Consider the following 25,442-nt stretch of genomic DNA (forward strand, 5'->3'; position numbering starts at 1 on the left):
CATTTTAAAAGATGGAAATTATACAAGATATCTTTTTGACCACAGTAGAATTAAAGTAGAAATCATTAACAGAAAGAAAACTAGAAAATTCACAAAGTATAAATTAAATAACACAGTCTTAACCAATGAGTCAAAGAAGAATCACAAGGGAAGTTAGAATGTATCTTGAGACAAAGGAAAATAAAAACACAACATAACAAAACTTATGAGGTCCAGTAAAAACAGTGGTCAGAGGGAAATTCATACCTGAAACATGACATTAAAAAAAGAGAAATATCTTAAATCAATAATTTAACTGTACACCTTAGGAAACTAGGAAAAGGAGAACAAACTAAGTCCAAAGCTAGGAGAATGAAGTAAGTAATAAAAATTGAAGATAAATGCAACAGAGATTAGAAAAATAATAGAGTCAATGACCCCCAAAGTTGATTCTTTCAGTATCAACAAAATTGACAAACATTTAGCTAGACTGATCAAGAAAAAAAGAGAGAAAGCTCAAATTACTAAAATTGGAAATGAAAGTGGAGATATTACTATGAACTTTATAACAATAAAACTATTATAAAAGAATACTATGAACAATTGTATACCAACAAATTAGATAACATAGATGAAATGGAAAAATTCCTGAAAACATAAAAACCACTAAAACTTATGAAGAAGAAATAGAATATCTGAACAGATCTATGAGTGAAGAGACTGTTATCTCTTAGTCAGTGATCAAAAACCTCCCAGCAAAGAAAACTACAAGACTATGTGGTATCAATGGTGAATTCTACCTGGTTCCTTTAAGCATATTGTCTTGCTTTGTCCCATTTTTTCTTTTCAGGTGTTTTGCCCTGTCTCTGAATGCCAAGCATTTAAAATTCTTTTCTGCTATGTGTATGTATGTGCCCAGGTTTTTCTCTAATTATGCTCTGCTCAACTGCTAAGTCTGTCTGGTACATTTGCTGATCTCATAGATATGCTGATATTTCTTGTCCCTCTTAGCCATGCCTGGTCATGTTTAATATGCCGAAATGGATCCTGGACGACACAGACAGAGAAAAAGGCAAGGAATCAGGTAATCGAAGAACTATGCAAAAAAGGATGTTGCTTCAGAATATAGAAGGTTAGAGAAATTGAGAAGGAATATGTGAGCAATAGATTTAAACTGTCCAAGGTCAGCACAATATTTATTGAGCAACAACAGTGTGCTAGTAACTCTAGATTCAAAGAAAAATAATACAGGATTGAAAAGCCAAAGGAGAATCTTAGAATGAGAAGACAGATAAGCCCAGTTCAGATGCAGGGAATACAAAAAGATTAGGGTCAAAGTTGAGTCAAAGGCAAGTTCATCGGAGACCATGTTCATCTAAGGACTAAGAGTTTCAAATAGTGGATCAGAGTCAGCCCGGCTGTTATCAGAGGAGTAATAAAAGTAAACAAGAGACTGCTGCCTCTACTCTGCATGTAGAAATCTTCAAGATAATATTGTTCTAACTGTAATGATGAGAATGAGTTAAGAATGTACAGAAGCATAGCTATTTTAAGCCTTTTAGAGAGCTTGCAAAGAAACCTAATGAATGAAAATCCAAGAATTGACAAGCCCTCCTAGGAAAGAATGGACCTGTGGTAAAGCAGCAACTTCAGCAGAAGAAAATATCCATAGATGTAGGCAATAACAAAGCAGCTGAGGCTGGGTGCAGTGGCTCATGCCTATAATCCCAGTGCTTTGAGAGGCTGAAGTGAAAGGATCGCTTGAGCCCAGGAGTTTGAAAGTAGCCTGGGCAACATAGTGAGACATCATCTCTATTAATAATAATAATAAATTTTAAAAGAAAAAAACAGCTGAATCTTTAATGCAATTGTAATGATGGAATGTGGGACAGTTTCGATTTCCTGGATGGTGAAGACACGGGAGTCTGAACCAAACTGCCAACTCTTTTCCATAGGACTTTCCAATGAGTGCTCACAAAACAGGTTATGGTAAAGACCTGAGAGACAGATGTGCTACACCTGTTGAAGTCTGAGGGTGAAGCAAGAGAATGGAGAAGCAATCTGGGCCTTATACTGAATATGACGGAGCAATTGCCTACCAGTGGGGAAGAGACAGGTAAGCCGAGAGACAACCTCCCTGAATCAGGCAGCAGCCATCTATGGCTTGGGCGAGCTCAGTGAGATCCCCTGAGGAGCAGTCACATGGAACCTGCTGACGTTTGTGCACACATCAAAAAAAGGAAGGCGAATCCTCCAGGAACTCAGACTCTAAGCCCTGCTAAAAGAAACATCTTGATATTAGAGGGCCAGGACTAAGGTAAGGCAAATAAGGTGGATGAGGCACTTGCCTTGGGCACAAAAAGGGGAGGCCAAAACACTCAATTAATCATCATAATAAATAATATTTTAATGCAATATTTAAAAATTCAGTTTGTACAAAAAATCCATGAAGAGAAAAATATGAAAAGTTTTAAAAAGGCCTGAAGTGTGGTTCATGCCTATAATCCCAGCACTTTGAGGGTCCAAGGCAGGAGGATTGCTTGAGCCCAGGGGTTTGAGACCAGCCTAGGCATCATAGGACAATCCTGTCTCTACGAAAGTAAAAAAAATAAAATAAAGTTTTAATAAAGACAGAAATGGTCTTACTGATGTTTCCTTCTGCTTCAGGATTCAATATTTCTTGGCATAGTCCTTACTGATCTTCTCTCTTTTTGCACCTCAGCAAATGCCTCACTTACCTCATCTCAGTCCTGACCTTGACCTGCTCTCAAATAATTCAAAGTATGTAATAAACTGAGTCTAATTAACATATACAAAGCCCAGTCTCATTCAATTTCAGACTAGATTGTCCCAACCCCCTACATTAACAGTATGACAGAAGAAGAGATACACCTTCTCTGAATGTAAGTATTATTTACCACAAGCTCTTCTGTTATTTGACACACAGTATATGCCAATAAATTTAAGACAGATCCAATCCCTAAGCATCTGAGAACAGCAAGATGCTGCCAGACTCCAGACTCTTGATCTATAAAGTTATCAAGATGGCTCACTAGAGGTGCCCAACACTCACTTCCTCCACAAAGGACCAAAACAACAAATAACGCACTTTGAGTACCTAAAAGAGGACAGTGGAGTCTAGGAAGGAAGAAACAACAACTCTCCGAAGCACAAAAAGTTAAGATGGCAGCGTAGAGAGGGAAGTGCAACACCCAGCCAGGATTGGCTCAAAAGAAAGAGGGACTCCCTACTATAGGGAAAAAGCAAGCAGGAAACCCCCAGCAACCCCCATTACCAACCGTCCTAGCCACAGGAGAACCCTACAGTCCTCGTGGGCTTTGAGCACAGTACCAAGAGCTTCCTGAAGTCCACATGGCAGCAATATTCCAGAAGAAAAAAAAAAACTCATGTTAGGAAATTTCCACTCCCTAAGACCAAAGTAACTAAGGCACAGTGCCATTTTGAGAACATAGCCACTGCTAGAGTACATCCTGCTCTGGGCCTCAATAGCTGTTGCATCTTTACATTGTTGGGGACCCAACATCATCCCACAATGCCCACACAAAAGGCTGCGATGCCACTACCCCACCTTTACCCAGCAGTACAGCCATGACACTGGCACAATTCAAGCCCACATAGCACTATACACCCCAAGGAACAGGCAGTTCCACACAGGAGGGAGGTGGCCCTGAAGACTGAGGGAGCTAATGTGTGTGTTTTCCAGGGCTTGAGAACCTCCTGCCTGGCCCCTGCCACTGCCAGCAAGTCCACTCTCTTGACCAGTGGAGCTGCTGAGCACGTGACCCAGGAGATGGAAGCTAGCTTATCTAGTACCCACCACTGCCAGCAACTCTGATGTCTTGACTGGTGGAGGTGCCACATGCAGAGCTCACCTCAGGGAGTGGGGACCAAGGACCAGCTGATTTGACACCTACTGCCACTTGTGCTGCTGCCCTCAAACTGGCAGACCCACCATACATGGCATGGGACACTCTTCCACTCCCAGGACTGGAGAACTGGCTGACCTGGCAATTTCTGCCCCCAGAAAAGCCACACTGTTGCCTCCACAAATGCTCATAGTCTAGGCCACTCATGCACTTTCAAATACCACTGATGTTAATTATAGCCAAAGAAATCATATGGAGACTACATTGCTGTGCCCAGGCAGAAACAAAGCCAAAGCACCCTATCCAACCGACAGTATAGAACACACAGAAAAAAAAAGTCCTTCCCAAAAAAGCTACTCCATAAAATTGGAAGAGGTAATTGCTCCACCAGATGTGCAAATATCAGTGCAGAGACATAAGAAAGACAAAAAAGCCAGGAAACATAATATCTCCAAAGGAGCACAATAATTCTCCAGTAATAGACCTCCCAAAAAGGAAATCTATGAAATGTCAGACAAGGAATTCAGAATAATGACCTTAAGGAAACTCAGCAAGACACAAGATAATACAGATAGGCAACTCAATGAACTCAGAAAAACTATTCATGATCTGAAAGACAAATTCAACAAAGAGATACATTTCATTAAAAAGACCAGACATAAATCTTGGATCTAAAGAATTAACTGATTGGAATTAAAACAAAACAAAACAAAACAAAAAAAAACAAATGAGAGATTCAACAATAGATTGGATCAAGCAGAAGAAATAATTTCTGACTCAAAGACAAGTCTTTTGAAATAACCCCATCAGACCAAAAATAATAAAAATAATAATATTAAAAAAAAGAATAAAGAAGGCATACAGGAGTTATGCGACACCAATAAGTGAACAAATTTTCACATTTTGTGTGTTTCAGAAGGAGAAGAGATGGGAAAAGTCATATAAAACATATGTAATAAAATAATAAATTTATGAAAACTTTCCAAGTCTTGGGAGAAACATAGATATCCAGATCCATGAAGCTCAGAGGTCCCTAATAAATCCAACACAAAAGGTTCTCTCTGAGGAACATTATAGTCAAACTGTCAAGAGATAATTAAAGACAAAGAGATAATTCTACCAACAGCAGGAGAAAAGTGTCAAGTCACATGTACAAAAATCCCTATTAGATTAACAACAGATTTATCTGCAGAAACCTTACAGACCAGGAAAGAATGGGAAGATATACTGAATACTCTGGGAGAAAATCCAAACTCATAGCCAAGAATACTATATCCAGAGCAAACATCCTTCAGAAATGAAGGAAAAATAAAGTCTTTCCCAGACAAGCAAAATCTGAAGGAATTCATCACCAGTAAGGTGGCCTTCCAAAAAATGCTTAAGAAAGTCCTACATCTTGAAGTGAAAAGATGATAATTAATACCATAACACATGGAAGTATAAACTCAGTGGTAGAGCAGATGCACAAATGAGAAAGTAAAGAGAATAAAACCTTATCCCTATAGAAAACCACCAAATTGTAAAGATAAACAAAATGAGGACAAAAAACCAAAAGCAAAATATATACAAAAAAACCAAAAAAAAAAATTAACCAAATGAGAGCAATTAGTTCTTACCTATCAATAACTTTAAATGTAAATAGATTAAATTCTCTAATTAAAAGGTATAGATTGGCTGAAGGGATTTTAAAAAGGCCAAACTATTATATAACATAAGCTGCCTTTGAGAAATTTACTTCACCTATAAAGATACAAACAGACTAACAGCAAAAGTATGAAAGAAAGATATTATACACAAATGTAAACCCAAAAGAACCAGGAGTAGCTATACATATATCAGATAAAATAGACTTTAAGTCAAAAACAAAAGAATACAAAGAAGGCCATTCTATAATGATAAAAGGACTAATTCAAAAAGAAGATATAACAATTGTAAATATATATATGCACCCAACACTGGAGCTTACAGTTATATAAAGCAAATATTATTATATATTATGTATAAAGGGAGACATAGACTCCAATGCAATAATAGTTGAAGGCTTTAGTATCCCAGTCTCAGCATTGGACAGATCATCTACACAGAAAATCAACAAAGAAACATCAAATTTAAACTGCACAATAAGGCCAGGCATGGTGGCTTGCACCTGTAATGCCAGCATTTTGAGAGGTTGAGGCAGGCAGATCTCTTGAGCTCAGGAGTTTGAGACCAGCCTGGGCAACATGGTGAAACCCCACCTCTACAAAAACTACAAAAATTAGCTGGGTGTGGTGGCATGTGCCTGTAGTCCCAGGCACTTGGGGGGCTGAGGCGGGAGGATCACTTGAACCTGGGAGGTTGAGGCTGTAGTGAGTCATGATTGTGCCACTGCACTCCAGCCCAGGCAACAGAGCAAGACCCTGTTTCAAAAATAAACAAATAAACTGCACAATAGACTCAATGGACCTAACTGTTATTTACAGAACATCGCATTCAAAAGATGAAGAATACACATTCTTCTCATTACCCAAGGAACATTCTTCAGGATAGTCCGGATGTCAGACCATGAAACAAGTCAACCAATTTTTAAAAATTGAAATTATACGAGTATATTTTTCTGACCACAATAGAACAAAATTAGAAATCCAGGACAAGAGGAACTTTTAAAACTGTACAAATGCATGGAAATTAAACAACATGCTCTTAAACCAATGAATCAATGAAGACATTAAGAAACAAATATAAATATTTCTTGAAACAAATGAAAATGGAAATACAACATACCAAAACATATGGGATACAACAACAACAGTACTAAGAGGGAATTCATAGCAATAAATTCTTACATCAAAAAAGTAGAAAAGTTTCAAATAAACAATCTAATGAAGGACTCCAAGAAACTAGAAAAGCAAGAACGAAACCCAAAATCACAGAAGGAAAGAAATCATAAAGATCAGAGCAGAAATGAATGAAATAGAGACTAAAACAAAACTAGAAAGGATCAATAAAACAAACAGTTTGCTTTTTGGAAAGACAAAATTAACAAACCATTAGCTAGACTAAGAAAAAAGAAGACTCAAAATAAATAAAACCAGAAATAAAAAAGGAACATTACAACTGATGCCAGAGATATATAAAGGATTATTAGAGACTACTATGAACAACTATATGCCAACAAATTGGAAAATAAAGAGAAAACAGATAAATTCCTGAACATATACAACCTACCACAATTGAACCAAGAAGAAATAGAAAACCTGCACAGATGAATAATGAATAATGAGACTAAAACAGTAATAACAAGCTCTCAACAAAGAAAATCCCAGGACTGGATGGCTTCACTGCTGAATTTTATAAAATATTTAAAGAACTAATACCAATTCTTCTTAAACTATTCCAAAAAATTGAAGAGAAGGAAATTCTGGCTAACTCATTTTACAATGCCAGCATTACCCTGATACCAAGACCAGCAAGAATGCAACAACAACAAAAGAAAACTGCAGGCTAATATCCTTGATGAACATAGATGTGAACCTCACTAACAAAATACTTGCAAACCAAATTCAACAGCACATCCAAAAGATTATATACCATGGTCAAGTAGGAGATATATCCCAGTGATGCAAGGAAGGCTCAGCATATGCACATCAATAAATATGATACGCCATATTAACAGAATGGAAAGAAAAACACATATGATCATCTCAATAGATGCAGAAAAAGCATTTGATAAAATTCAACATCTCTCCATGATAAAAACTATAAAAACTTAGGTATGGAGGGAACATACCTCAAAACAATAAAGGCCACATATAACATACCCACAGCCTACATCATACTGAGTGAGGAAAAGTTGAAAGCTTTTTCTCTAAGAACTAGAACAAGACAGACATTCCGACTTGCACCACTTGTATTCAACATAATACTGGAAGCCATAGGCCAGGCCAGACTAATTATGCAAGAGAAAGAAAGGGCTTTCAAATTGGAAAAGAGGAAGTCAAATTGTCCTGTGTGCAGATGACATAATTTATATATTAAAAAAGGTCTAGACTCCACCAAAAAACTCTTAGAACTGATAAATTCAGTAAAGTTGGAGAATATAAAATCAACCTACAAAAATCCAAAAATCAAAAGTGAAGGTGAGGTTGGGTGCAGTGGCTAACACCTGTAATCCCAACGCTTTGGGAGGCCAAGGTAGGAGGATCACTTGATGCCAGGAGTTTGAGACTAGCCTGGACAACATAGCAAGATCCTGTCTCTAAAAAAATGAAGGTGAAATTAAAACTTATTGAATAGATGAAACCTGAAATAATTTATCTCCAGCAGGTCTCAACTTCAAGCTATACTAAAAGAAGTTCATTAGTATAAAATAAGAGCCAGACTTTACCTGAAAGCTGCAAAATTTAATGGTTTAGATTTACGTATAATAAACTTATTTAAACTTTTTCCATAAGAAAAATTAAGACAACTTATTTGAAAACAAAGATGAAGTCTCATCTTCCAATTGACTTTCTCATTAGTTTCTTCCAAAGTAAGGTCTTAATGTGGTGACTGACACTTTTTTCATAATGAACCCTTTCACAACATTGTATAGCCTGTGGTAAGTACAAAGAGAAAGGAAGACATATTTAAGAGCTTTACTATCAGTATTAACTCTTTCCGGTTCAATTGTGTTCTTTTTTTGTCTATTAAGCTAAAATACAAACCAACATTGATATTTACTTTCCAATATGTTAAAACATAACGTTACTTATGAAAAGTATTTTTTATGTAATTGTGTTATGTCTTGTGTATATACCTCAAAGTCAAATCAATGGCTTTCATGTATGTTCTAAAACAACATAAACAACATAAAATTAATAATATCCTTAGTTATAAACATAAGATGTTTTGCCATTGCTGCTAAATGCCATTTTATACTTCTTTCCTTATGCTCTCTGTATTGTATTAAACAACTCCCAGTGCTGTTAAACTGCTCTGATTTTAAAAAACAAAAAAAGTAAAAACCTTGACATTGAATACATTTTTTGGTTAATCACATCATATACATAGAAACATGTAATGCAACAGAGCTGAATATATATCAAATTTTTGACTTAGTATTACCAATGAGCAGAAATGCACAGTAAGCAAATATGTTATTATTCCCTTTATTTGTCCTTACTGATATCTAAATTACTGAAAAAGGTATGAATCTATTTCTTAAGCCTGATTAGGCTGAAGGGAAATTATATCAGATGGAAGTCTGGTTTTGCAGGAAGGGATGCAGAAAGAGTAAAAATGTTGGAAAATATAAAGAGCAGAAAAGGAACACAAATGAAACACAAAGAAATGTTATCTAAATCCAAACATATTCATTGTAGCCAAGAACTGAAAACAGTCCAGATATCCATCAACAAAGCATAGACATACTGACCAGGCACTGTGGCTCACTCCTGTAATCCCGGCACTTTGGGAGGCCGAGGCAGGTGGATCACCTGAGGTTAGGAGTTCGAGACCAGCCTGGCCAACATGGTGAAACTCCATCTCTACTAAAAAACTACAAAAACTAGTCAGGCATGGTGGCATGCCCCTGTAGTCCCAGCTACTTGGGAGGCCGAGGGAGGAGAATTGGTTGAACCGCGGAGGCAGAGATTGCAGTGAGCTGAGCTAATGCCACTGTACTCTAGCCCAGGCAACAGAGCAAGACGCTATCTCAAGACAAAACAAAAAACAAAAATAGCGTGGACATACAAGCTGTGGCATATTCAGACATCGGGTACTACCCAGCAATGAAAAGGAACAAACTTCCTAGAGACGTGATCACCTGGATGAATCTCAAAAACATGTTGAGTAAAGGAAGCTAGGCACAAAAGAGTATATATTGTATTACTACATTTAAATTAAACAACAGGCAAAGGTAATTTATGATGATAGAAACTGGAACAACAGTTACTCTGGGAAGGAGTATTAATGTAAAAAAAAAGCATGAGGGAAAATTTAGGGGTCATGGAAATGTTTTGTATCAGACTTGGGCAAATCTTTTCTATAAGGAGCAAAAGTATTAGTATTTTCGGCTTTCAAGGACATACAGTCTCTGTTATAACTACTTAAGTTTACCACTGTAGCATGAAATCAGCCATGGATAAAACATAAACAAATGGGTATGGCTATGTTCTATTAAAATGTTTTTTTATAGCTGAGTTCGTGGCTCATGCCTGTAATCCTAGGACTTTGGGAGGCCAAGGCAGGTGGATCACTTGAGCTCAGGAGTTCGACAGCAGCCTGGACAACATGGTGAGGCTCTATTTTTAAAAAAATTATTAATAAAATAAAAATTAAAACAATATTCTTTGTAGACACAAAGAATATAATAAGAATATAATAATTTGTCACCAATTATATAAAATTTGAATTTCATATAATTTTAATGGGTCACAAAACATTATTGTTCTCGTTTCTCCCTCATATATTAAAGAATGTAAAAACCGCTCTTGAAAAGCTGTAGCAAATTAGGCAGTGGAACAGATTTGGCCTGTGGCTGTAGTTTGCTGACCCCTGTTCATATCTTGATGGGGTGTAGGTTATTTGGATGTATGTAATTTATAACCTGATAAAAATGTTAAGATCTATGCATTTCTCTGGATATAAATTATTCCTCAACAGAAAAAGTCTAAAATACCCAGAGGCAGGAGCTTAGCGCTGACACTCTGGGATGACTTCATTAATTGTCACATGTGCTTTGCATTAACAGAAATAGCATAAGACATTTAGATTTCCACATAAAACACGAGTTATTCTTGTGCTATTTAAGGGAAGCAGATTTAGGCAAAAATATTGTGCTCTAATTGTTTTGCAATTGAGAAATCAAGGTCAAGCATATTCCAAATTTTCTGTTGCCAACTTTCTTAAGGCATTTGGGAACTTCTGATGTCCTCTGAAGCTATGGTTGACACAGCAGGTTAGTGTCAGGATTTGACTGGAATGTATATGCTGGAGCTTGGATAATTTTTACTAACCAGTGAAAGTGATTTCTGGCAATACTCAGTGGCTAAAATATATTCTTTGGCAGTTTCAATATCCTGATGCTCAGTCCTCCATCTGTCTTGACTTCAGTGTATCCTTTTACCTTACTGCATGGTCTTCCAAGTTGAAATTCTTTTTGGCTTGTTTCTAGAATGCACCTCTCACCTGGTTCTCCTGCTGCTTCTAAGAGATTTCTTGGTCTTTTCAGCACCCATTGCTGGTCCCTACATGAATGCCCTCCTCACTCTCTCTGGGTTCTGACATCCATGTCAGACCACTCTCCTACACAGACACTCTTCTCCCCCTCCTCAGGCTTTGTTACTCATGCCAGGCCTTCTTCTCATGTAAACAGTCTCTTCACTCTGTTTGGGCTCCAACATATCACACCAGGCTGCCCCCATTCATGGATGCCCTCCTCACCTCACTTGGACTCTAGATACCCCGGGCTGGGTTAACCTTTTGTGTGTCTACCCTTCTCACCCCACTTGGGCTGTGACTCCCTACTCCTTACACTTTAGAGCTCTAACATCCCATGGCAGACAGCCTCTCCTTATTAACACCTATCTTGCTCTGCCCCTCCTAATGGCCTCAAGACTGAAATGTTCAAAGAGGAAAGGAAAGAGAAAAAAGAAGTAGAGAGGAGGGAATTTAAAAATATTTTATTGGCTTTTAAAATATGTAGCATTTTGATCTACCTGGAACTTATTTTTGTGAATGTTGGTGTAGGAATCTTTGTCATAGTTACATTATATACATTTTTTTTTTTTTTGAGACAGGGTCTTGCTCTGTCATTCAGGTTGGAGTGCAGTGGTGTGATCTCAGCTCACTGCAACCTTTACTTCTTGAGTTTAAGGTTCAAGTGATTCTTCTGTCTCAGCTTCCTGAGTAGCTGGGATTATGGGTGTGCACCATTACATTCAGCTAATTTTTATACTTTTAGTAGCGATGGGGTCTCACCATGTTAGCTAGGCAGGTTTCAAACTCCAGACTTGAAGTGATCTGCCACCTCAGCCTCCCAAAGTGCTGGGATAACAGGCGTAAGTCACTGCACCTGGCTTATATATACATTTTTAATGGATAATCAATAGACCTCAAAGCATGTATTGCATAGTTTATTCTTTACACCCACTAGAAATATTATGTCAATCACAAACTAATTTTTAATATATATTGTATCTGTTTCTTTGTTATCTTAATTACTTACATATTTATGTCTTGATGTTTTTATTTGTTGTTTCATTAGAGGAGAAATGACATATTTATCAGATCATCTAAGGAGATAGAATTTTTCATCTTCTTTATATATGTCAGCAAAGTCTAATTTTCTTCATATAGGTTGTGTTCATGTATTAATTTTTAGGTATTATGTTTTATTATCATTAATGGTTTCTATTTTTCTACTGTATGTTCTAATTGATGCTTGCTAAGGAATAGGAATTCTTTTGATTTTCATTTGTTGATCTTTTACTGCATTATCTTTTTGACTCTTGTTTTAATTTTAATAATTTGTCACTGATGTTTTTCAGTTATCTACAAATGTTTTGGGCTTTTTCTTCCATTCCAATGTTTAATTGCATTATTTTTCTTGTCTTATTACATTAGCAATTAACCTCTATTGTAACTTGAATAGTAGTGACAGCATTGAGCATCCTTATCTTGCTCCTGACTTTAATGGGAATTTTTCTAAAATTTTACAATTAAGTATGATGTTTAAGTATATTTCTGGTAGATACCCTTTACAAAGTTATAACCTTTACAAAGTTATAAAAGTTTGCTTCTTTTTATAATTTGCTAAGAGTTTTTATAATGAATGAAAATGAAATATAAAATTTTTGGTGTATCTATTGAGATAATCATATGTATTTTCTCCTCTGTTAGTGTAGTAGATTCCATTAATGAGATTTAAAAATTAAATCTTAAAAGTAACATCCGAGTATATTTACCTTATAAAATGAGAGAATTACAGGGAGTGGGGAGATTGAGGAGACGTTGGTCAAAGGACACAAAATTTCAGTTAGGAAGAATAAGTTCAAATAATCTAATGCACATCATGGTGACTATAGTTAATGTCAATTTATTGTATATTTGAAAATTGCTAAGAGTGGATTTTAAGTGTTTTCACCACACAAAAAAAGATAAGTATGTGAGCTAATGCATATGTAAAATAATTTGATTTAGCTATTCCACAATGTTTATCTATACCAAAACATCATATTGTACACCACATAGTTTTACCTGCCAATTAAAAATAAGGTGAAAAATCTGAAAAAAAGTACAAAAAATATGTACTTATAAAAAATGAGAATTACAAATAATGTGTGTTGTCTTTGACTAACACTCTTAATTCTAGTGTGCACCCCCTAATCCCAGTAACCATTACTGTAAGGTTGAATAACCATATTTAACAGAACATATATGCTGTTGTTTTTGTATGTGTATTTTGAAATAGTACCAAATGCAAATTTCTTTTTCATTCATAATGTATTTTGGTAACTATTTTTATTGGATCATCTAGCTGCTTTTACTCCTTTACAAATCCTCTACATCTTTCCAATATATGCATTACACTCCACTTATTATTAATAATTTTATTTATTCCTTCTCCAACTGAAGTACATTTAGATTATTTGTAGATGTTTTCTTGTTCATATGTGTGTGAGTGCTTTTCTATGGTGCATAACTGATATTCCCAGGTTTTTAGAAAGTTTAAAAACATTTAAAAAATTATGAGTCATATTGAATATAAGTGTAAACGTATAATATTCTTAGTTTTCTATGTAACTTAAAAATACTCTCAAGATCACAAGTGTTCAATGTGACTGCATGCTCTATTTAGCCTTGACTAAAGTGAATACATGATTTTTCTTTTAACCTGTCATGGTGAATTTGAGTAATTTTCTAATCTTGAAGTATCTTTGTATTCATATAACACTAATTAATCATAGCAGTTACCTAAAAGATATGCTGCTGGATTTAATTTGCTGGCATTTTATAAAAGAATTTCTCATCTATGTTCCTAACTATAATTGAACCATAGTTTTTCTTTCTTATACTCTCCCGGTTCAGAATTTATAAAACAGTTTGGGACTTTTATGAAATGCATTGGATATCTTTCCATCTTTTCTAAGATCAGTAGAATTTTTCCCTTGTTTTTCAGATTAATATTTAATTACAATTATCTAAGTTCTCCATATCTTCTCTTGTATTTTAAATTTGAGTTGCATACTTCTGAGATATTTGTCTTCTATTCAGATAACAAATTGTCAAATTTGTAAAATTTCTCATCATTCATAGCATTAGCTTAGGATAGGCCATGTTTTTAGATTCATAATAGTTCAGGAGACCATATTGTCTTCATGGACTTTATCCTTTAATATGAAATCCTTTCTCTTTTGATACTTTTAATTATATTAATATTGCTATATTGCTTTCATTTGCCTACCATTCGATTAAATATTTTAGTCCAATATTTTCAAGCTTCCTGTGTTGTAAGAGTTTGCTTATGGCCAATTTATAGCTGGATTTTTCCTTTTAATCCCAATTGTCTTTTTAAATTTGTGAGTGAAATTAACCCATTTATATTTATTGTAAATACTGATGTTTGGACTTACTTTTCACATTAAAAACATTTTTACCATATGTTCCAGTTTCTTTTGCTTATCTCGTTCCCATTCTGCCTTCTGTTCAGTCGGATAAGTTTTTTTTTTCATTTAGCAGCTCCCTTCCTTTAAATGGTCTGCAGATCATAAATCTAATTCAATTCTTGTGCTATTAACTTTAAAAACTTAAAAGTCACATTCAGAATATGTATATTGAAAATTAATATCCAGAGTTAATTTGCATCTATAATCCCTTGCATGTTTCCAAACATTCTCTGATTATCCCTTTTCACACTTACAAAATGGAGGCATGAGTTCTTCTTAAGGATTAAATGTGATGTAATGTCAAACACCAGCCTTTATGAACATGTCTTCAATTTCTTTATTCCATTTCTTTTTCATTCACTCAAAATACTTCAGGTCCAGGGCACACAATCACCTCTTAACTGCTTTGTCCTTCAAAGTCACCTTCTCTTTCATCTCTTGCATCATTCATTATGGCCTTCAACTACTTTAAATTTCTTTGTAAGTCTCTGAATACCTTCTCAATCCCCCTTTAGAGAAAAAAATCCCATTATACATTTATGTAAAGGTCTCTTTTGCTCTAAATTTAATGAACGTCATTATCCAGTAACTCCACGCCTTTCTTCATTTGTCCTTCAAAATGGCGGACTTTAGACGTTCCACGATCAGCACCACGTGCGCCTGCGCCTCCCGCAGCCATTTCGCCCAGCAGCCTAACCTCCGTGAGGCGCCTGCGCACGAGACTCCAGCGCACTGTCGCTCCTCCCTCTAGCTGACTACGCCTGAAACCGCACGTTCTCTTCCCTTCCCTCCCCCGCTGACTCTGCACCGCCCTCACCCTTTCCTGTGAGATTCTTCCGCGAAGTGGAAGGCTCATCTTCGGTCGACAGCCCACGCACTTGAAGAACAATCCAATAGGCAATTATAGCTCAGGATCTCGCCATTCAGTCTTATCTATGCGCCACGGCAATTTTCCTCCAGGTCCCAAAGTTGATAACCGATTTCGCGGGACTTTTTTTTTGCATACTGTGAGGCAACAAATGGAAAGAATGGGTCTGTGGCGGAGGGATCACTGGCTTATTTTCTGTGTACTTTAACCTAATGGGGGTCGCCCGGGAGTCGGAAGGGGGAGGGGAAAGGGAGGAGGCAGCCAAGGAATTGTTTTTTCCTCTGGCCCCGCCCTCTCCCGACCGGCCAATGGTGATGGTCTGTTCCCCCCGGAGCCTCGCCCAGCTCTTGTGTCTCAGCCAATGAGCGGCGGAAGCGGCTCCGAGGGGGCGGGTCCGGGAGGCTGTGCGTGTCTTGTGAGAGCTCTTGAACCAAGTCAGTGCTGGAGTCGCCTGGGCGGCTGGAAACGGCTGCTGCCGCCGGTGACTCAGGGAGACGGGAGGCGGGGTAAGAGCGCCGCGGCCTCGGCTGCCGGGAGAGGGGGAAGAAAGGTGAAAGCGCTGAGCGCGCGGCCCCGCCGCCCGTTGGCAGCTGCGCAGGCCCGGGGAGACAGGCGCCCGGGGGTCGGGGGCCGGGGAGCTGGGCGCCGGGGCGGGGCGGCGGGGCAAGTGCGGAATCGCGGGCTCGCCCACCCTCCCCCGCGAGGCCGCCCGGGACCGGCGCTCTGCACCGGGGGCCTTTTCTTTTAGGGGCTGAGGGCTGAACACTTTCAAATCCACTCGAGCCGCAGATAATTCTTCCCTCACTCTGTCTGCGTTTGCGTTTGAGCTGTTAGGAAAGCCAAACTTGGGAGAGCGAGGGTCACGCGGCGCTGGGGCCCGGGTGTGTGGCAGGGGAGGGCGCCGGGGTGCGGGAGGGGGGCTCGGTACGGGTCCGCCCGGGGCCGCGTCCTCGCGCGGGTTCGGCGCCCTTCGCCAGCCCTCCCTGCTGTCTGGGCCCGGCCCCCTCCCACTGGCCGCCCCCGTCGCATTTTGTTTTTGTGTTTTTGCAGGGAGGAGCCCTTCCTGCAGGCGTGGAAACCATGGTGCTCACGCTCGGAGAAAGTTGGCCGGTATTGGTGGGGAAGCGATTTCTCAGTCTGTCCGCAGCAGACGGCAGCGACGGCAGCCACGACAGCTGGGACGTGGAGCGCGTCTCCGAGTGGCCCTGGCTCTCCGGGACCATTCGAGCTGTCTCCCACACCGACGTTACCAAGAAAGATCTGAAGGTACAGGCGGCTCCGGGCCTCTGCCGCCGGACGTTTCGCAGTTACCTTGGTAACGCGACCGTCGGTTCTCTCCTTCCGTTTTCTGAAAACGGAGACCAGAAAGTTGGCATATGATCTGAAGGTGCAGGAAGCTAGATCTTGCAAGTCTTTGGAATGGTTATGTAGAGCCGAGTTGTGTTTGGCCCACAGCTCCTGTCTGCCTGGCTTTAATAATGGGCTTAGGGTTGTTCAGACACGCTGCATTAATGCCGGTGTTGTGTCCCACTAGGACTGTCTCATCTTTACTCCAAAGGAGGAGGAGTATTTTTGTTAGCGTTAGGTTGGGCCTGTAGGTGACGTTTGGAGTCATTAAGAATTGAGGGTTAGTGCTTGGAAGTACTTTCAGCTGGTTTTGTTTGTTTGTTCCTGTTATTCACTCAACTTTTAAAAAACTTCCATACTTGTTAAAAATGAAGTGAGTGTAGAGGGAGGAGCTTAAGTTCTGTTTGGCGTATTAGGGTGGGTGTTTGTCCGTATATGGTGGGTCAGGGCAGGAGTGGGTTCCTGGTTGTCTGTGATGAGCCTGTGGGTGGGTGTGGGATATGACCATATATGGAGGGATGGGGTGGAGCTGTCCCATATATGGTATATTGGAGGACTGGCTTAGAAATACTGCACTTGGACGCATGAGGGGAGGGAGAGAATTGGGAACAAGTGCGGCCAGTGAGGTTTTTTTTTTTTTTTTTTAATCATGATGACACTCAGAACCTTTTTCTGTTAGATCTTTTCGAAGACAGATGAATTCTGATTGTGCTCCCTAATAGAAGTATTGGTGTGAAAGGATTGTCTGGGAAGAAGCAGTGAGGAAGCCATTGTACCAACAAAGACTCCTTTGTGCAAAAATAACTGAAAAAAGGTTCCTAACAAAGACTCCAGAGTGGTGATAACTTGAAGGAAGCTTGTCAGAACAGAAGATATTTCCCCCCTGCGTAGTGGATATGTTTCAAAATCTTCACTTGGCCATCATCTTTGCTTTTTCTTAAACTATGCTCAAATAAAGGAAGCAAGTTGTAGCGTTGGCAGTTGATTTTATGTTGATTTCTGAAACACTGTTCATTTGAACACTTTGGGGGGGACAGTGTATGCCCAAACTGGTATTTATCTGCAAAGAGTTGTAGGAAAGGGGTATGCTGTTAAGCATGTTTTAAAGCTTCAACGTTGTGCCTTCTCTCATGTTAAAAAGGAGGAGTGACCAAAGAGCATTTAACCATGTGCCAAGCACTTCAGAACTATGATCTCGTTTAATCCTTATAGCAGTTCTTGGGGGTAGATACTAATATTGCCCCCATTTTATGGATGAAACTACTGTGCCTGAGGGACGTTAAGCATCTTGCCAAGGACACATAACTAGGAATTGACATAGCCTGTATTCTGTCTAACCCAGGAAGTTTTACTCCAGAAGCTGCCCTCTTAACCGTCAGGCCAGTGATCAAGAGCCACAACAGAGCTCCTGTCATATGCTGTGAGATTTGGTTTTTTCCTCCATTCCACTCATTTTTCTGCCACATCAGGTTTTGATGTTTATAGAGATAATATATTATGGTGCAAGAATGGCTGACCTTTTTGCTTTGGACTTATAACCTTTCTATAAGATGGGCTCTGTGTACTAGATTTCAGTCGTGTTTGTTGTGGTTTATTTCACCTGCCAAATCAAATTTTCTCTAGTGCATTTGTTTTTATGTGATTTGAATGGAAACAAGATTTTATTTAAACTTTACAGTCTTTAGTTCTTTGGCAGATGTTGAGAGACTAGGCGTTCCCTTCTCTTCTCTGGCAGTGACTGAGGACCTGTTGGGTTAGGCAGGCAATCTAGGAGGAACTTTACATGTATATATTTTTAAGTCTCCTCCCTCCACCCCCGACCTTTGAGGAGGTGGTGATATCTTCATTTTCAGAATGAGGAAATAGATTTAGGAAAAGGAATCTTTTCCAGATTTGCATAATCAACTACTAAGGGAGGCTGCGAATCCAGATTTGGCCCAGTGTCTTCTCCACTGCACTTCGGTGCCTAACCTGAAGACAACTGGGAGTTCATGTCAAAAACAATTTTGGCTAGGTTGGATTTTTGCCTTACTTTGTACACATCACAACTCAACCCTCAGGTAAGATGCTAATCTACTGTCTCTTTTCTAGTCATGATTTATCACTGTGTTTCTTAGTTGAGTAGCAGATATTAAGTTTGGGGGCTAAGTTGCCTTTAACAAAAAATAGGATTTTATTTTACCTTGATTTTAGAGTTGGGGGGTCTTGTTGCCCAGGCTGGTCTGGAACTCCTGGGTTCAAAACACAAAAACCAATTTGTGCTTGATGAGATACAGGCAGGAACCAAGTAACTAAGAACATACTTGCACTAGGGTTTAGGGGGCATTACGTTTTGGCGGGGGTGGGATGGGGGTGGGGCGAGGAACTGAGATGAATGTCAATAAATAACATTCAAGGAGTATGTAACTATTCTATTATTAGGACCAATACAAGTCTGTCTAGACTGGCTTGCTTAGCTAGGCATGATATTATTGAGGCCAAGTCTTGTTAATTTTGTTTCATCTAGAGAGACTTTGTAACAGAATCACTTATTTAGATGACAAAAAAAAGTATGTCTAGTAGTTGGTTACATAGAAGTTAAGGTGAAGACATAATAGCAGTAGATAACTATGATTAAATGGTTACATCAGGATTTAGCAAAGAAAAAATAATCATTAATGGTTGTTATGTGGGGATTACTTCATTTAATCCTCACAGATATCCTAGATGGTAAACTACATTTTTAGTGTCAAAAACTGAGGCGTAAAGAAGTTAAATAACTTGTCCAAGTTTGTCTCCAGACCTTGAACACTGGGCTTTAATATTCAGGTAGAGCGAGGTTAGAGCATTTTAGTTTGCTAGCCTCTATATCCCTAGCACTTAGAACACTGCTTGGCATGTAGTGTGTGCTCAACTATTTGAATGGATAAGTGAAGGAATCGTAAAATTATTACCTCTCCTGTGGAGCAACAGTTCAGAAAGAATCTACTGATGAGGCAGTAGCATTCTCTTCATCTGGAATGACAAGAGATCCTAATTAGATGTGACTATAAAGACCACTTTAATCTTATTTTTATCCTGCTCTTTTTACTTGAGTATGAAATGAGTTGCTTCCTAGCTGATTTTGTTCACATAATTATTCATGCTGGGAATGCCCTGCTTCTTTAACTTGTCCTTTTCTTCCTTGAAGCTTAGCTTTTCCTTGAGTCTAATGCCCCTTCTTAGTCCTTAGGGTTGTCCTTAGCAGGTAAGTAGTCCTTGCCATCTGTATGTACCATTTCCTGCTATTGTCAGCAGTTGGGTGACATGACTAATGCCTAGCCTTCCATTTTTGCACACCATTGGAACTTTAATGTTAGTGCAGTCTGCTGCCCAGTCAAGCCATGTAAAATGAAAAAACTCCTAGCACAGTATAAAAACTGCCCCTTTTAATTGAATGCTGGACCTTGGGATTTTAGACAAACATTTTATTTAGGCATAAGAAGACATAAGTGGAAGCACAAGGAATTAATTTCTTTGTGGGATAGTGAATTAAGTGGTATTCTGCATTGTACAGGGCACAAAATAGATGTGTAATTAAAAATTTCTTGCCTAAAAACCATATCATTCTGTGCTCCTACTTTTAAACTTGGAAACATTTTCCTTGGTCGTTCTGATGGCTTTTATAATCATATAGTCAGGTGAGATGAGAGTATGGTAAGAGTGGGAGATTTTGATATTAGTTTATTAGATATAATCATATATCAGAGATTTTCTGTTGGGAAAATATTAGCTTGAAAAATCTGAAATACCGAGCATTTGGTCAAGGTGTTTCATAGGTACTAATAAGGTACACATTTGCAAAGTACCATGTTAAAAGAAGAGCAGATTTCAAAATTATAGGTAGTGAATCATAATTGACTCTGGCCTTTGAAGTCACGTGGCCTAAGTTACACATCTCATTGTGAACCAAAGGAGCACGGGTGAAATAACACAATTTGGAATAGAAACTAGTTGTATCTGTCAGCTTGCATGAGCTTGGTCAAGTCACTTTAGTTCTTACTGAATTTAAATGTCTCTTTAGGCCAGGCGCAGTGGCTCACGCCTGTAATCCCAATAATTTGGTAGGCCAAGACGGGTGGAGGTCAGGAGTTCACGACCAGCATGGCCAGCATGGTGTGAAACCCAGTCTCTACTAAAAATACAAAAATTAGCTAGGTGTGGTGCCACACACCTGTAATCCTAGCTGCCTGGGAGGCTGAGGCACGAGAATCACCTGCATCCCGGAGGCAGAGGATGCAGTGAGCTGAGATTGCACCACTGCACTCCAACTTGGGCAATAGATTGAGACTGTCTCAAAAAATAAGTGTCTTTAAATGTCCACAGAAGAGGCTTTTTGGGGGGATGTCATTAAATGTAAAATCTCAGACCTCAAGGCACAAATGAAAGATGCTTTGTTTTTTTCTGGAAATGGGGTCTCGCTCTGTGACCCAGGCTAAAGTGCAGTGGCGCAATCATAGCTCACTGCAGCCTCAACTTCCTTGGCTCAAGCAATCCTCCCACCTCAGCCTCCCAAATATCTAGGACCACAGGTGTGCACCACCACTCCTGGTTAATTTTTGTATTTTTTGTAGAGGCGAGGTTTCCACACGTTGCCTTGGTTGGTTTAGAACTCCTGGACTCAAGTGATCCTCCTGCCTTGGCCTCCCAAAATGCTGGGATTACAGGTGTGAGTCACCGTGCCTGACTGACATATATGGTTTTGATAGGAAACTTTTGAACAATATTGAAGAAAGCTCACAACTTGTTGGTTTTATTATATGTTTTTTAAAGTCGTCTTTTTCCAAACCAAAGATAATGTGAATTTTTGGTCAACACAGCCTAATATTTGAAAGTCATAAGCTTAAATTGTTTTTAAGGAGCTGAATTTTTTTTTTTTTTTTCACATCACTCAGAAATTGGGATATGAATAGGGAACCTGTCTGACTTTTGGTTTAGGGTTATCTTAAGCTTTAGATAGTGATCTAGTAAGAACTGTGATGTTGCTTAAGTTTTGGGAAACCACTTAAGATCTTAATCCTTCTTAATCCTGCACTTTTTTTTTTTTTTTTGCTGAATAGATATTAATCATGTTGAAGACCCTCTTTCCCCTGCTCCTAATAGGTGATACCTTGATAAGATTTGAATTAACCATGGAGGTATTAAAACTACCGAGTTGTCTTGCCAGACCCTTTACATACTGTCTTTTAAAATATGCCCAACTATGCAATGAGAGGTGTTACATTTTTCATTTTGAAAAACGTTTTTCATTTTGAAAAACGTTGAGAGAACTTAGATTTTCTAAGTGAGGGTTCTTAACCTGGGGTGCAGGTTAGTTGGTTTCCTTTGTAATTATAAATATTTTATTTTATATATGTAAAATCATTCTAAGAGAGATTCAATATAGCTGGGAATTCAAACCAAGATCTCTGAATGTGGATCTGGAATTTGTGGGTGCTCATGCCTCTTATGCCACATTGCTGATAAATGAGAAAACTGTCCACCTAAAGCTTGGTTGAGTTTGAGGTTGATGTGAATATGGAGCAGAAAGACTAGCCAATTTAGGGGAGATGTCAGAAGATGCGGATTCTGTGGCTAGGAAACAGAAAGAAAGATGGGCAGTCTCTGCCAACCTTTGTGAAAGACCATTTGGTTGATTACAGTGATAGAAAACATATATATAACCAGGGAGAAACATATATGGGCCTTGCCACGTGGGTGTTTACATTCATTCTGATTTGGAAAGTACTCAGTAATAACTGCAAAGTTAAAAGCCTAAAATAGCAAGAAGATATGTAGTTTCCTAGGTAAAGTTGCCTGGGAAGTTAGGGATGCATGTTTTGTTGGCTGAGAAGGGTAGGGTAGATCTTAGATTTCATTTATTTTTATCCTGTAGACTGGAGAAGATTTGGGATTGGGGCTAATGTGGGAATTTAGTGCCTTCTAAGCAGATGAGAGAAACAAGATAAGAACCCAGTGCAGAGGGAAATTTATTCATTAATCTATTCCAACAAGTATTTGAGTGCCGATTAGTTTCCATATACCAGTGATATATGGTGGTAAACAAAAGCAGAGACAGACTTTGACCTATTAGAATTTATTTGTCAATCAGTTAACCACAAATAAATAATGCAAAGTGTGGATGAGAGCTAAGACGGAAAAGTACAGAACTTTGAGTGCAGTTAGTAAGGGGACCTCTCTTGGGAGAGAGAGGCACTTTGGTAAGGGAGGGTTTGAGGAAAGGATATATGTATTGTGTTCTGATAGATGAAGTTAACTAGTTAATAAACTTAAGTTTGAAAAGGGATGTATGTATGACTGATGTCTGTAAAATTGTGAACAGATTTAATAGATAATAGATGTATTAACTAATTCCTGGAAACCAAAATGAGAGACCTCTTTAGTAAGAGGAGGAATTTTAAATCAAATAGAAACAGTGATTTTTACACTGAATATTGAGGGAGTTTATTGTCATTGGTAGAATACAAAAAGCGTTAAAGAGGACCTAGAATAAGTTAAGGGGTAACATATTCATAATGGGTTAAGGAAGCTGGAGTGTTTCAGTGCTTTTATATGACTTTGAGTTTTACGGTTTTGTAAACAATTCCTACTCATAGATCACTCCCAGAAGCTCACTTTTAGACTGAATTTTTTTAATGTCTTAAAATATGTATAGAAATTATAAGAGTTGTAGCCTTAGGGTTACAGAAAACATTACAATTACTTGGAAAACAATACTTCAAGGTAGTTTAACTTTCATGAAAGAAGTTATAGTTCTGAAAAACTCTGTAGTCATTATATTAATCATCTGTTTCTATGTTATCAAACAAGTAGTTTTAGACTCCAAATTCTGTGGTAAATTTCCTAGCTTATTCAACTGAAAGGGATATTGAAGATGTGCTATATATTAGACCTTGTGCTAAATTCTACTCATTTCAGAGGAATTCAAAAGCAGGTGGTGGATTGTGGTGATGGGGTGTTGTCTGAAGCCCACTTACATTGTCAACAGAGAATTACAATGCAATTCTATTAAGTACATCTTTTGAGTTTCAAATTTTTGTCTTCCAATTCCAAAAGCTCAGATGTCTAATTAACGTATGTAAACACCTGCTAAGTAGGGGTTCTTTGGTTTCTGGGCTTCCCAGGGGTTTACTTTAGGGACAGAGACTGGCCCAAAAAGCCTTGACTTCTGTATCCGGAAGTGAGTTGGGAGCCAAAGCGTGGGTCATGTGTGATTATGTATTGTGGGCTGTGACGGGAAGTGAGGGAGCTGGAAGGGGGAAAGCACATCCAGATAAAAGATTCACATAGAAGAATGAAGGTATAGTTCAGCTGGGGCATTTGTAATGCTTATTTTTACAAATTGAATCTGCTTCCCCCACCCCCCAATTTTGTCTGTCTAGGTGTGTGTGGAATTTGATGGGGAATCTTGGAGGAAAAGAAGATGGATAGAAGTCTACAGTCTTCTAAGGAGAGCATTTTTAGTAGAACATAACTTGGTTTTAGCTGAACGAAAGTCACCTGGAATTTCTGAACGAATTGTACAGTGGCCTGCAATAGTGAGTAAAACTTGGGCTTATTGAACTCCTGAGAAGAGGGTGTCTTAGCCATTGATCCATTGTAGGTAAAACAAGGAATATATAAATGTAATGCCAGAAAGTCAGAAAAGTTCCCAGGATCTCCTGCCAGCCCTGGAGGTAGTAGTGGGAATGTCTAGGTCAGAAGGCAGGAACTAGCAGTCATATGCAAACATATAGATCTGTTTGGTTTGGCCCTTGCAATACTTTCAAAACATTTGAATTAATTGACTACTTTAAAAAATGTGGAGAATACATCTAAAAATCTAGATTTCCATTGTCTCTTAAAAAATCTACAAGATAATGGCAGCACTGGAGCCTTAAGACAGCAACCCCCAGTCTTGATCTTATGATCTTTAAGGTTCCCTCTGGATTATTATATTTTTTGGCTTTAAAGATACTGTAAGTCAGTATATGATTGTGCTTTATCCACATTGTAAAGTGTGGTGCAAAGAGAAGAGTGAGCGCTGTCTGGAGAGGGCACTTTAGTCTTTATAGGTCTTGAGCTGGTGCTTTAAGGAGTAAAGTTTGGATCTAGATAGTTTGGAAAGGCCGGGAGAATAGTTGAAGGCTGATCAGATTGTAATCAGATTTTGCCCATAAGTGAAAAGAGCTGCCATGGAGATTCTTGAGAGATGAGGGCTGTGATTAAAGTTTTATTTTGCTCTTTGTATTTTTTTTTCCAGCTGTTTAGAACTGAGTAAAAACACAGGCCTGTCTCCCCAGAAAAGTGTGCATACAAGCAGTTTTTGCATAAATTTTTGGGAAACCATGAATCTGTGGACCCAGTCCTGTATATTAATAACTCCCAAACGTCTATCTGGTTTAAATTATTGGCTTTGAATAAAAATTGTATTATCTGTGACTGCATAAATAGTAGTTGTGAGATAACTTGCAGTAAATAAAAAAAATTAATGGCTTTATCACTTTCTCTGTGTATGGAAAATAGCCAGTTCCTATTTTCAGAATTATGCCGACAGCAGTTATGATGCTAACGTGTTTTCTTTTGTTTTAGATGTACAAACCTCTGTTGGACAAAGCTGGTTTGGGATCCATAACTTCTATTCGCTTTCTGGGAGATCAACAAAGAGTATTTCTTTCTAAAGATGTTTTGAAGCCTATTCAGGTAAAACATAGAAACAGTAGTAAACCTTAGAAA

General features: G+C 38.4%; 1 protein-coding gene across 4 annotated transcripts in view; it reads left to right on the top strand.

Annotated features, from left to right (window-relative positions):
* Positions 1-15,571: 15,571 nt before the first annotated feature.
* KDM3A (lysine demethylase 3A) overlaps positions 15,572-25,442 on the top strand; it is a 52,501-nt gene continuing 42,630 nt past the window's right edge. For 2 of the 4 annotated variants that reach the window (XM_033175369.1, XM_033175370.1), the window contains exons 1-4: positions 15,578-15,912; positions 16,413-16,628; positions 24,110-24,265; positions 25,299-25,409. In XM_033175369.1, coding sequence (XP_033031260.1) covers positions 15,724-15,912; positions 16,413-16,628; positions 24,110-24,265; positions 25,299-25,409 — 672 coding nt within the window. In that variant the 5' untranslated portion in view covers positions 15,578-15,723. Of the gene's footprint in view, positions 15,913-16,095; positions 16,244-16,412; positions 16,629-24,109; positions 24,266-25,298; positions 25,410-25,442 lie in introns of those variants that run through there. The other 2 variants (XM_033175371.1, XM_033175373.1) reach the window with 2 other exon arrangements.

Source organism: Trachypithecus francoisi, unplaced genomic scaffold, assembly GCF_009764315.1.
Source record: "Trachypithecus francoisi isolate TF-2019V2 unplaced genomic scaffold, Tfra_2.0 Lachesis_group17, whole genome shotgun sequence".
Lineage (NCBI taxonomy): Eukaryota > Metazoa > Chordata > Mammalia > Primates > Cercopithecidae > Trachypithecus > Trachypithecus francoisi.